The sequence below is a fragment of the Oryctolagus cuniculus genome, chromosome X (genome assembly GCF_964237555.1).
Source record: "Oryctolagus cuniculus chromosome X, mOryCun1.1, whole genome shotgun sequence".
NCBI lineage: Eukaryota > Metazoa > Chordata > Mammalia > Lagomorpha > Leporidae > Oryctolagus > Oryctolagus cuniculus.
The window spans coordinates 69,337,118-69,350,195 of record NC_091453.1 but is presented as its reverse complement, the minus strand read 5'-3'; the positions used below and the strand labels follow the sequence as shown (position 1 = coordinate 69,350,195).

At 36.8% G+C, this 13,078-nt stretch overlaps 1 protein-coding gene across 3 annotated transcripts in view; it reads right to left on the bottom strand.

The window, feature by feature from the left end:
* The window catches only part of BRWD3 (bromodomain and WD repeat domain containing 3), a 132,691-nt gene that overhangs the window by 23,194 nt on the left and 96,419 nt on the right, over nucleotides 1–13,078 (bottom strand). For all 3 annotated transcript variants that reach the window (XM_051827378.2, XM_051827379.2, XM_070066568.1), the window contains 9 exons: nucleotides 10,320–10,427; nucleotides 7,895–8,019; nucleotides 7,113–7,195; nucleotides 5,889–6,000; nucleotides 4,909–4,970; nucleotides 4,653–4,808; nucleotides 3,915–4,035; nucleotides 1,387–1,512; nucleotides 1,218–1,296 (listed from right to left, as the gene is read on the bottom strand). In XM_051827378.2, coding sequence (XP_051683338.1) covers nucleotides 1,218–1,296; nucleotides 1,387–1,512; nucleotides 3,915–4,035; nucleotides 4,653–4,808; nucleotides 4,909–4,970; nucleotides 5,889–6,000; nucleotides 7,113–7,195; nucleotides 7,895–8,019; nucleotides 10,320–10,427 — 972 coding nt within the window. The remainder of the gene's footprint in view (nucleotides 1–1,217; nucleotides 1,297–1,386; nucleotides 1,513–3,914; nucleotides 4,036–4,652; nucleotides 4,809–4,908; nucleotides 4,971–5,888; nucleotides 6,001–7,112; nucleotides 7,196–7,894; nucleotides 8,020–10,319; nucleotides 10,428–13,078) is intronic.

The following is a 13,078-nucleotide window of genomic DNA, read 5'->3' as shown; positions in this document are numbered from 1 at the left end:
GTCCCAGCTGCTCCACATTCGAACAAGCTCTCTGCTATAGCCTGGAAAAGCAGAAGATGGCCCAAGTCCTTGGGTCCCTGCACCCATGTTGGAGACCTGGAGAAGGCTCCTAGCTCCTGGCTTCAGATCCGCACAGCTCCAGCCGTTGTGGCCACTTGGGGAGTGAACCAGCAGATGGAAGACCTCTCTCTCTCCCTGCCTCTCTGTAATGCTACCTCTCAAATACATAAATAAATACATAAAAATGCATTTAGGTCAGAAAAGCCAAAGAATATGTGAAGAGTCTTCAAAAATTTCGTGGAAATGCCTATTACGAAAAAGCTATACATGGGTTTCAAAATTTGTTTGCAACAGAATCTTTTAATTCCAATTTTTCACAACCTTTTTCAAGTAGTCTCATATAAAAATGTTAAGGAATACAAATGTTAAATTTTTCTTGGGCTTTCAGAGGTAAGAACTAATAGGCATATCATATATTAACAACACTGATGATACAAATTTGCAAAACATTACATGCCACTACAATAGAATCTAGCATATGTGAGTCACTCATACATGGGATGACTTATTTTCTAATAAATAGTTTTGAATTATCACATTCCACTATTGTCCCAGCCTTCTATCTTGTTTTTTCGTTTCTTACTACTGTAGTTTGGTATTGAATATGGCTTAATGTAAGTTAGTGACATGGATGGGTTGGGAGATCAAAAATGTGAAGGGCTGCTGAGTACTAATTCCATTTCATTCAGAAAAAACTGGTTTATGTTTTCAATTTTCCTTAAAGGAAATAAAGTGGTTATTTAATAAAATTATAAAAAATTCAGACTTTCAAACCTATACTTTAAAAGTATGTGTACAGAAAATAAAATCCCTACTGAAATTTCCACGATTCTTCTAAAATAATAAGTGCTTTGTTTTATCTTTAAGGGTCACAAAATAAAGTGTTGATTTTTCCTCATTGAAACCTACTGAGTCAAAAAGGCTGACTGGCCACCTGTCTCTGACTAAACTCTGAAGCACTGTTACATTTTTGGTATATGTCATCTGAGTACAAGTTAAGTTAAAGAGTTTAATATAAAAAGGTGCAGGTGTTCAGCCACTTTTCAAATATTTGCTTTACTGCTCACAGTCGGTTATAACATTTACACATTAATTCTTACTCTACTTCAAATAACAGAAAAGGAATTTATTCTTCCTGATCATCCTGTGATTCTTACCTCCTCTGCATCAGTACTATTTAGTTCTTCTGCTTTAACTTTATTATAAGTGTCCAGTATATCAGTACAGCTCTGATCCCTAAGAAACAAGGTAAGTCAAAATACATTTCAATATATTTTTTTAAAAAATCAGATGTTCACTTTTATGGAAGATGAAGCTGCTTCTTACCCAATAAATCGAAGTAAGACATCAGTCACAATTTTGGCTGCTTTAACTATAGGACTGTCTGGCTCATTGAAAGTCCTAGCATTGTGCTCAATATAGCGTACCTCCCACATTAATGCTGATATTCTCCTAGGAGAGAAAAAAAATACCCTTTGTTAGTCTTGATTGATAAATTTAAAGAATATTCTAGGAACATACAAAATAAACAACCAAGAACTAAATCATGATGTCAAGTGTTTGAATATATGAATTTGACTCAATATATATGTGGGACTGGTATGCACTAAAAAAAGGACAAATATAGTTGCAGTATTTGAAGCACAGGCAGGAAGTTTGAATCCCTTAACTTGAAATAGAACTGACCCAGGACATTACAAGTAAGAATGATTTGACAAAGAAACAAAAAGTGTATTCTTTTAGGGAGTCAAGAATACCAAGAAAAAAGATTGCAGAAAATGACAGACAGGGGCCAGCGCCCTGGTGTAGCAGGTAAAGCTGCCGCCTGCAGTGCCGGCATCCCATATGGGTACCAGTTTGAGTCCCAGCTGTTCCACTTCTGATCCAGCTCTCTGCTATGGCCTGGGAAAGCAGCAGAAGATGGCCTAAGCCCTTGGACCCCTGTACCTACGTAGGAGACCTGGAAGAAGCTCCTGGCTCCTGGCTTTGGATCAGCGCAGCTCCAGCCGTTTCGGCCAATTGGAGGGGTGAACCAGCGGATGGAAGACCTCTCTCTCTCTCTGCCTCTCTGTGTAACTTCGGCCAACTGGGGAGTGACCAGCGGATGGAAGACATCTCTCTCTCTCTCTCTCTCTGCCTCTCCTCTCTAGTTACTTTTTGAAAAGATTTAGTTATTGGGGCCAGCATCACTTAGCAGGTAAAGCTGCTACCTGTGACACCGGCATCTCATATGGGTGCAGGTGCTTGTCTAGGCTGCTTCACTTCTGATCCAGCTCCCTGCTAATGGCCTGGGAAAAGCAGTGCAAGATGGCCAAGTGTTTGGTCTAGCCCAGAGCTGACCATTTGGAGAGAGAAGCAGTGGATGGAAGATCTCTCTCTCTCTGTGTCTCTCCCTCTCTTTCTGTAACTTATTTATTTTTAAAGTCAGAGCTACAGAGAGAGAGAGAGAGAGAGAGAGAAAGAGATCTTCCACCTACTGCTTCACTCCCCTAATGCCTGCCACAGCCAGGGCTGGACCATGCTGAAGTTAGGAGCCATGAACTACATGAGTGTCAGGGATCCAAGCACTTGAGCCATCACCTGCTGCTTTCCCAGGCATATTAGCAGGAAACTGGATTGGAAGCAGGGCAGTCAGGACTGGAACTGGCACTCCGACACGGGATGCCACATCACAAGTGGTGGTGCAACTCATTGCACCACAATGCTGGCCCCTATCAAGTTACTTTTATGATGTATAGTATCAAATGAAATACATCCAATTTTCAAAAAAAGAAAAATGAACTAACTCTTGGAATACTGTGGTTAGGTGTAACAGACTTGGATGAGAGGGACCAGGATGCTCTATAGCCCTTCCATAATCATTCCCACTCGTAAACAAAACCAAGGAAAAAAGATAACTTTGTCTATATATTTGAGGGCTCATCAAAAATTTATGGACAACGTTTATTGTGAAAAACTTACATATGGTTTTCAAAAAAGTCTCACATCAAAATAAACTTATCTTTTAATTCCATTTTTTCCATCTTAGGGCACTGGTGTTCTGTTATCTGTGTATATTAAGGTATTAATCATTTCCTGGTCAATGTTTTTTCCTTTTGTTTATGTAGCCCAAATCTCTGCTCTGATAAGGAAAGACATGAGGGGAAGGCATCAACCATTTATGGGACTTTTTAAAAAAAGAACAGCCAGTAAAAATATAAATATTGGAGGCAAACAAATTTAGGCGTAGCCCCGGCTTCACCACTTTTTAGGTCTGTGCTGTGGGTTTAGTTATTAAACCTTAGTGAGCTTCAGTCACTTCATCTATAAAATGAAGAGGACATCATTTCATGTGTGTGAGTAAACAAACATACAAGGGTACATTGAAAGGTTTGTTGAAAAATGGAATTAAAAGACAAGTTAATTCTGGTACAAAAAAGTTTTTGAAATTATGCATACCTTTTTCATAATATGCATTTTCTATGAACATTTTGCAGACATCTATTTCAATTAAATCTAATTAAATGTTTCCTAATTGCCTGACAGAGAATTTCAACATATTCCATCCAAATCTCTGTAGCATCTTAATCATAATGAATCCACAAATCACTTAATCTGCCTTTAATAAACTAAAATTAACTATATTTTTGTTTTGTACATTTGTCATACCTATATTCTCTTCTTTCTTTCCTAACCCCCCCCCCCACCCCGGAAGAGTCTATTAAATAGAAAGAAATCATTGCTCTGAATTTTTAGAAGAAATTATGGACTAAATCTTTCAGATGATCATTTTATACTACGAAAACAGATTTCAAAAGGGAAAATGAAAGTCACATAGCCATGAATTCTCTAACAAATGAGAAAACTAAATAGACCTGTAAAAACGATTTTCAAGTCTTCGTCTGATGGTATTGAGGTCAGTTGGATAAGCAACTACAGTACAGTACAAGGGGTAGGCACTGAGATCCACTGGAACAGCAAAAGGGCTGGCAAAATCTACAAAACAACAAGTCCAAAAAAGGTAGCTATAAAGGGAAATAACAATTCATGTTAACAAACAAAAATTCACATATAAACAAGAAATAAAGGTGATATACTACATTTGTAAAACAATAAGTCAAATATAATGTTACTGTTTTTATCTGGACATACTATTTATGAATTGATCATGATACACTGGTTGAAATTAGGTAAAATCAAGAAACTTTAAAGAAACATTGTGTTTAACTTCAGATTTCTTCATCTTTCCCAGATGAATGCAAAAACTTCTCTAGTGATATGTTTTAGAAAATAATCCAGTGAGTAAAATATGTTAGTCGTCCACCATCTTTATCAAGGTATCCATCCAAAGTCAGGCTCAAGGAATAGCTAGAGAGCCAAAATGACTCAAGAAAGGAAAAATATTTATATGCTGGTACTCACTATTTGCTACCCAAGAGCTGAAAAAACTTATCATTATTTTGGTCAAGCATATAAAACTGGTAATATTAAAACGAGAACCTCTCTGCATCTTGAGTTAAAAGTAATATGTACAGTGAGAAACTATATTTACTTTTGTAAAAACTAAAACCTTGCTGGTTCTCATAACTTCTAATATTTTGCATTCACCATACCCAGGGAAAGAAGGTGGTTGATGCCCTGAATAACCCGTTCACATTCCTCATCTCTGGAGTGAGCCCCCCACTCTCCTTCCTGGGGTTTGTATAGCAAAGCAGTCAGTTCCTCCTGGGACACAGGAACACCAGCACCAACTTCATCTGGAAAGGCAGCTAGGCATAAGAGGAAAAATCAGAAATAATCAGTTTCCAATATCATGCTATTGCTGATTTACTTTAAAAGAATTATGACTCACTTAAAAAATATACTTACTTCCTTCTGGAATCGGCTCCATATCCCAGGGGCTCATCTTTTCTCTCTCATTATTGTCCCAGCTATTAAAAGATAACAAGATACAAATCAAATTCACACATACTTATTTCAAAGATACTAGCATAATTTGCATGACTGCTCGGGGGTGAAATTTGGAAAAGAGCAGTATAGTTTTCTTATAAATATAACTTTGCTTGCATAAAGATAATAATAAACATCTAGTAGAGAAAATATGGCCCACTAATACGAAACTTAGCATTAAGATGACTCTTAAGTTTACTTGCTTTTTACTTCAAAACAGCATATAGTCAATATTAAGTTGGGGAAAAGAACAAAAAGATCTCTTTGGAAAGAAATCTTTCAGGTTAAAAGAGTTATGTGACATTTTTTCCTGTGAAGTAATATACTTTATCCTTATAGCTTAAGTGTAATAGTACCTCCAAAATTTTATTATTCCCTTTTGATCTGCAACATGCAGACTAAAAGTCAATTTCTGTAGAATAAGCATTTCTTCTATCATTCTTGAGTTGCTTCATTTGTGAGGAATCTTAACAACTCTTGGATTTCAATTAAAGGAAATAACTAAACAAACAGTACCTACAAATATAAAGCAATCACCTCTGCCTAGAATTCTTACTATTAAATAAAAGGTTGGGTACTACTCCTCACTGCTTTATTCCAGCTTTACCAATTACGTTAAACAGTATTCTTGCATAAAATAGAACTGCTTAGGAGAAAATATAGAAAATGAAAGAAACAGCCACTGTCTTCATTCTTGTTTTGTTTTAGCAAGCATATTGGGCCAAAAGGTTTACCATCCAATTCCTTCCTTACAGCTACTATGATAGCTTCCTTACAGGTACAGGTATTGTGAAGACAAGATAAGTCAGATAAAAAGGTATTATTACTGGTAGAGTGTGTTAAAAGTCCATGAGACTACAGTTAATATATTAGACAGAAAAGACCATAACCATACTTACTGAACACTGTAACACTGGAAAGAACTATCAGGATACTCTGGTTGAAAAGGCTGCTGACTCTCCACAGTTCCAAACCACCAGGCGTCATCTATTATACTGCGGAATCTATCACCTATAATGTTTTTTATAAAGGTTTAAAAGGGTGCTCAAGAACATTATCTCTGTTTCCACTCTAAATTGCTGTTTTTGTTGAATATAGAAGCAGCATTACACCTAACATTATCAGAGGTTTCAATTTTAACTTTCCAGATAAGTGAATTTTATATTTTACCCTCTTCAACTATTATTTCTAACTGGGAAAAAAATACTTCTGAAATAAATCATAGTATGTCCATGTCTTCCTAAATAAATGCCACCAAATATAATTTGCTTTCTATAAGTTACTTGGTATCATCATTAAGCATGCCACTTATTGTACTATCAATAGGTTAATATAGTTGTCTCATCATCTCCTTTTTTTATATACCTTTGCCGTTTCACCTTTAAAATCTTTTCATGCAGACCGAGTATCCCTTATCCAAAATGCTTGCGATCAGAACTGTTTCCAATTGCAAAGTTTTTTTTTTAATTTGAAATACTTTAATTATTTTAAATACTGGCCCTCAAAATATTTTGGATTTTGACCCTTCTTACAATGATGTGAGATGATACGATGCCTACATAATGAGATGAAGTGAGGTGAATGATGCAGGCATTGTGATGAAGCATTAGGTACTACATATGATTTAACTGAGCATAAGCACTACAATACTAGGACAGTAGACTAAAGATAGCTAAGCAAATAACAGGGCTAAGTGACTAATGGGCATGTAGCACATACTGCATGGACATATTTGACTAAGGGACGATTCACGTCCCAGGTGGGTAGGATGGAGCTAGACAGGTGAGATTTCATCATATGTCTCAAATTAGCATGCAATCTGAACTGTATGAATTGCTTTATTTCTGCAACTTGCCATTTACTATTTTCAGACTGTAGTTGACAACAGGTTACTGATATCATGGAAAGCAAACCTGGAGATAAAGATGAACTCTATATATGCTACACACAATGTGCATATAAAGTTACATAAACATAATAGAAAAGGATATTTTAGTTTTTTCTAGTTTGGCTGACACTTTTTCCTGTTAAATGTTAAGCTAGTTTTTTCTGATCAATCAATTAAAAAAGAGTACTTGCTCTACTCAAGCTTAATAGTTATTAAAAGAGAATTCTATGCTTACCAATCTGCCAGTTCCTTTCTTTGGCTTCATTATAAAACTGATGCAATACTAGAAAATCAATGACATCAGGCATGTCATGATACCTGTACAGAAGGTAAAACATATGTGAATGCAGAGATATAATAATATGTGTAACTTACTAAAGATCCAAGGATAGATGTTTAATCTAGAGCTCAAGTAAAAATTTGCAAACCTCATGGTTCCTAGAAATGCCTTTAGTTATATTAAATCTCATCTCCTTTGATCTATCTGGGAGAGCCCTGCCTACTGTTGCATTACTTTAAATAATATAAAGATGCCAATAAACATTTTTACAGCTTAATATGAGGAATTTTATATTAAAGACACTTAAAGGAGACTATGAGCTGGTGTTCTTTGATCTCCTCATATTTTAAATTCAACTTCAAAAAATAACCAATTGACTTCTTATTCCTATTACTAATGAATAGAAATAAAGGCAACTACCGTGTGTCAAGCACACTTTTAGGCACTTATAAAAGTTTATCTGATTCCTCAGAAGAATGTTGAGGAAGACATTAACATTTTCATTTTACAAATGAAAGCATAAATTCAGAGAGCTTAAATGCCTTGCTCATGGAGAGATCGATCTACCATACATGTAGCCATTAAATGACCAAACAAACCAAGAATTAAACCCTGGTATTTTTAAGTCTAAATACTGTACTGGTAATTGTAGTGTTTCTTTTGTCACTGAGCCCTGCACTCTGCAGAATATATAATAGGTATGAAACACATACATCACACACCCCAGAGATACTCACTTAATAGAGAAAGATTCTCCAGTCATTTTGCCTGAAATGGGGTCCAGAAATGCAAGCTTCAAGCAGCATAGTGTAGGTGGTCCAACCTCATATTTGATTCCTACAATCTTAACAAACTCTTGCTCCTATTCATGAGAATATCCAGATATTATTACTACTTTCAATATAAATAACCACCTAACATTCACATAATATTTCATTATTACTTGAAAAATTTAAGAATGATCTGAATACCCACCAAATGCTGAGCACTACCCTGAGTATTACAGGTAATATGACAAGGCTCTTGGCCCTTAGTAGCAGATTGGAGTCTAGTGCAGGGCTCTAAGTCAAGGATAAACAATAGAATTTCCTGTGAAAACTTCAAAATCATGTTCCTGAATGCTACCCCTAGAGAATCCGATACTCTTAGTCTGGGGGACATTTAGTAATATACTTTGGAAAAATTCCTCAGGGGTCCTGGGTTTTTCCTGGTTAAAAATCATTCCCTAGGTCTGGTGGTGTGATGCAGCAGGTTTAAACAACCGCCTGCGATGCTGGCATCCCATATGATTGCTGGTTCAAGTCTCAGCTGCTCCACTTCCATTCCATTTCCCTACTAATGCACCTGGGAAAGCAGCAGAGGATGCCACCCTTGAGGGAGACGCAGATGAAGTTCCTGGATCCTGGCTTCTGCCTGGCCCAACTCAGGCTCAGCCATTGTGGTCATCTGGGGAATGAACCAGCAGATGGTCTCTCTCTCTCTCTCTCACTTTCTCTCCCTCTCTCTTTCTCTTTCTCTGCATAATGCTGTCTCTCTCTGTCTCTCTTTGCATAACACTGTCTTTCAAATAAAAAAATTTCTAAAAACTGATTCCCTAGTAAAAACACAGTAATGTAAGTAAGTACACATGTAAACAATTGTATGTATTTGTTTTAGAGTGGACTTATAGTTCTGAATGCCTACAATATTAATTTACAGCAACCTTTTTTTAAATTTTTTTTTATTTGACAGAGTTAGACAGTGAGAGAGAGAGAGAGACAGATAGAAAGGTCTTCCTTCCATTGGTTCACCCACTAAATGGCCGCTACGGCCGGAGCTACGCCAGTCTGAAGCCAGGAGCCAGGTGCCTCCTCCTGGTCTCCCATGCGGGTACAGGGCCCAAGCACTTGGGCCATCCTCCACTGCCCTCCCGGGCCACAGCAGAGAGCTGGACAGGAAGAGGAGCAACCGGGACCAGAACCCAGCGCCCATATGGGATGCCGGCGCTGCAGGCGGTGGATCAACCAAGTGAGCCACAGTGCTGGCCCCTACAGCAACCTTACACATGAATTTATTACTAGTCACATTTAACATATGGGAAAACTAATCCTCATAGGTAGAGTAACTTGTTTAAAGTTATATACCACTAGCATATTGCAGAACTAGGATTGAAGTCCAAGTATTTTTCCAAAGCACAGGCTCTTATAACACATACATGTGGCCTCTTTTAATTTCCTAGAACCACAGGGTCAGTATTAAAAATTACATATCATGAATTTTATTTAATCTCCTGATTCAAAGAAAAAACTCAACTTTTACCAAATTCAAAAAAGATGGTAGCCATCTCAATCTTTCAGGAGACGATTAAATATAACTCACTTGACAAGATACTTTTTAGCAATTTACAGAATTAATAATTTTTACAGATATCTTAACTAAATCTTTATTTTAATAAATATTCAGATTCTCTCTTAAATCCTTCCTGCTAAGCATCATCACACAACAACCCTTCATTTACCTGGAAAACCAATAGAGAACTTCCCTGTTAGTTATTTGTTCTCTATGTTGGAAAAACAAAAGAAAACAAAACACAAATGAACCTAAGTAGAAATGATGTTATATGTATACCTAAGTCAGTAAATCTGTATATATGTATGTACGAATGAATGAAAGGTTACTGACAGAAAATCCTTTTCCATAAAATACATAGATCTATTTTATTGAATGACATGTGTCTATGTATTCTATTGAGAAATATCTCATGCAGAACATATTTCTAAGCTTCCTATAATTTAAGATATCTAATATATCCTAAGCTAGAATGGCTGCAGTCTGCCCATTGAGTCAGTTTACTGAGTCTCTAGAATGTAGAAAGTTGCTGATAGGGAAAAATATCCATGCCAGGGAATTCCTACTTCACTATAATCATGGACTGTTGTAAACTAAAATATACGATGCTTGAAGGAAATAAGGCAAAATAATCAAGACAATAGCAGCATACAAAGTTCAGGAAATATAAAATGTGAGCCCTACTACTCAGTTCCACAAGAGTATTGTATTTCAGTTTCCTTCAGATATACTGTCAACAGTGGAAAATGCATAAAACTGAGAAAAAAGTCTATGGTAAAGAACTTAATTTCAGAGTTCCTCCAATTGCATAGATTATGAATTCAGCAAACTTACCCTGAGATCCATTTTGTTCCATGGCTGTTTTTGTAAATTAACGCTGTATATTTTTGATTTCCTTACAGCTCTCACATAAGCTTCATGTCCTTGCCTAAAATAAATAAGCTAAAACCAAAAACAAAGTATTAAATAGCAGCCAGCATCTTATTTAACAACTCTATACATCCCTATACCCATTTCTCCAAACTTCTTTGGTTTGAAAAAAAAAAAAAAAAACAAATAATTACATAATTTTGAAACATTTTATACAATAAAGGTATTTTCCCCATATAATGATAGTCACTCAGTACAAGTCTACATAAGCCTGTGCTAAGTACCTCATCATATAAACATTTTAGATATAGTCCTTTTCTTTTACCCATCAAGTAGCTCCCTAAAACTGCTGAGAAACACTTGTAACAAATATACACAAAATTGGACACTACTCAAAGTACTATATTTCAAATTCTAATTGATGTTCTAAATATCAAAATTATAACACACTTCAGAACTGGCACAGTATAGAAGGAAAATGAATTCAAATGCTTGGTAACACTGTTTAGCTTTTTTATAAAGGCTTAGCCAAGCCTTTTTCAAATATATATTTATTTTTATCTACTTAAGGCAGAGTGACAGCAAGAGCAAAAGCAAGAGAGAGAGAGAGAGAGAGAGAGAGAGAGAGAGAATAATCTTCAATCCTCTAGTTCACTCCCCAAATGCCCATAAGAGAATAACTCTGAAGTCAAGAGTTCAGAAACCAACTGGGTGTCTCCTGTGAGTGGCATTGGCCCAAGTACCTGAGCCATTATATGCTGCATTCGCAGGGAACTGGATTGGAAGTGAAGTAGAAGAGGCCAGCGCCGTGGCACAGTAGGTTAATCCTTCGCCTGCAGCTCCAGCATCCCATATGGGCGCCCATTCTATTCCCAGCTGCCCCTCTTCCAATCCAGCTCTCTGCTATGGCCTGCGAAAGCAGTAGAAGATGGCCCAAGTGCTTAGGCCCCTGCACCCGCATGGCAGACCGGGAAGAAGCACTTGGCTCCTGGCTTTGGATTGGCATAGCTCTGGCAGTTGCAGCCATCTGGGGAGTGAACCAACGGAAGGAAGACCTTTCTCTGTCTCTCTCTCTCTCTCTCACTGTCTGTAAGGAAGTGAAGTAGCCAGGATTCAAACCAGCACTTTGATATGGGATGCAGACATCCCAAGCAGCAGTTAAATCCACTGCACCACAATGCCCACCTTTTAGCTTTTTAAGACAGGACTTACTACCATATTCTATTTCATTCATTAAAAAAAAAAGTTTCTGAACACAGTGATTATTAGAGGCTAGGAAGGGTAGGAGGGATAGAAGAATTCTGGATTAAAAAAAAATGGGGAGTTAGGTGTGCTGCATTACTTGTGAAAAATATACTAATGTAAGATGTTAATTTAAAAATAAGAGGGGCCGGTACTGTAGTGTAGCAGGTAAAGCTGCTGCCTGCAGTGCTGGCAGCCCATATCAGTGCCAGTTTGAGTCCCAGCTGCTCCACTTCCAATCTAGCTCTCTGCTATGGCCTAGGAAAGCAACAGAAGATGGTCCAAGTCCTTGGGTCCTGCACCTGCATGGGAGACCCAGAAGAAGCTCCTGGCTCCTGGCTTCAGATCGGCACAGCTCCGGCCATTGCAGCCAATTGAGTAGTAAACCATTGGATGGAAAACTCTCTCTCTCTCTGCCTCTCCTTCTCTCTCTGTGTAACTCTGACTTTCAAATAAATAAAATAAATCTTAAAAAATAAAAAAAAAGAAGATAAAAAAATGTTTCTGGGGCAGACATTTGGTGTAGCTATTATACACCGTTTGAGATACTCATATCCCATGCTTATGTTCAAGTAAGAATTCTGATCCTGATTCCAGGTTCCTGCCAAATGTGCATCTTAGGTGGTAGCAGGTGATGACTCAAATTGTTGGTTGGGTTCCGGCCATCCTCTTGGGAGACCAGAATTGAGTTCTCAGCTCCCAGGAATTCAGAAAGTGAACCAGCAGATGAGATTTTCTCTCTCTCTTTCTTATTCACGTAAAATAAATTTTTTTAAGTTTTTTTCCCTCTAGAGTTTATAAGTAGTGATAGAGATAAGTATGAAGTAACATGAAAATGCTATATTAACTATCAGCATTGTCTAAATCAGAATTTTTAATAGTTAAAAATATAAGTAGAAAATGAAAAAGATTTAAATATTAGTAAATACTCATAAAATAATTAAAGTAGTTAAAAAGGAAATGATAAACATGCTATTAAGATATCCCTTATTATAAATTCATTCCTATGCTCAACACATATTGATGGAATCTATGCACAAGGTACTGAATGCTGTGATAAGGCATAAAATATAATCCATTCCCTTAAGGATACAAATACACATATAGATATTTAGCTATAACAAAAGGGAGAATATACCATACTTCAAAAGAATAAAATAATTTAGGAGGGGCAGGCAAATGGAAAACAAGGATAACATACAGAAGAAGTTGGCATTTGAGTTAGACCTTGAAGAATGAACATTTTGGGAGGCAATGATTTGTGTTTAGGGGTATTATAGGCAAAATAATAAAGGCTTACTGTTACCATGAAATAAAAAGCAAGCTTTCATCAAGAAATTGATTACATTAAAAGTTCATTCATTTAGGAGTTCCTTAAACATTTTCTCCAGAGGACATATTTCATAGTCTGATTAGATTATATATACATCTTCCTCATTACCTGAGGAACTGTCATCTAATATGTGAATCCTGAGGCAATA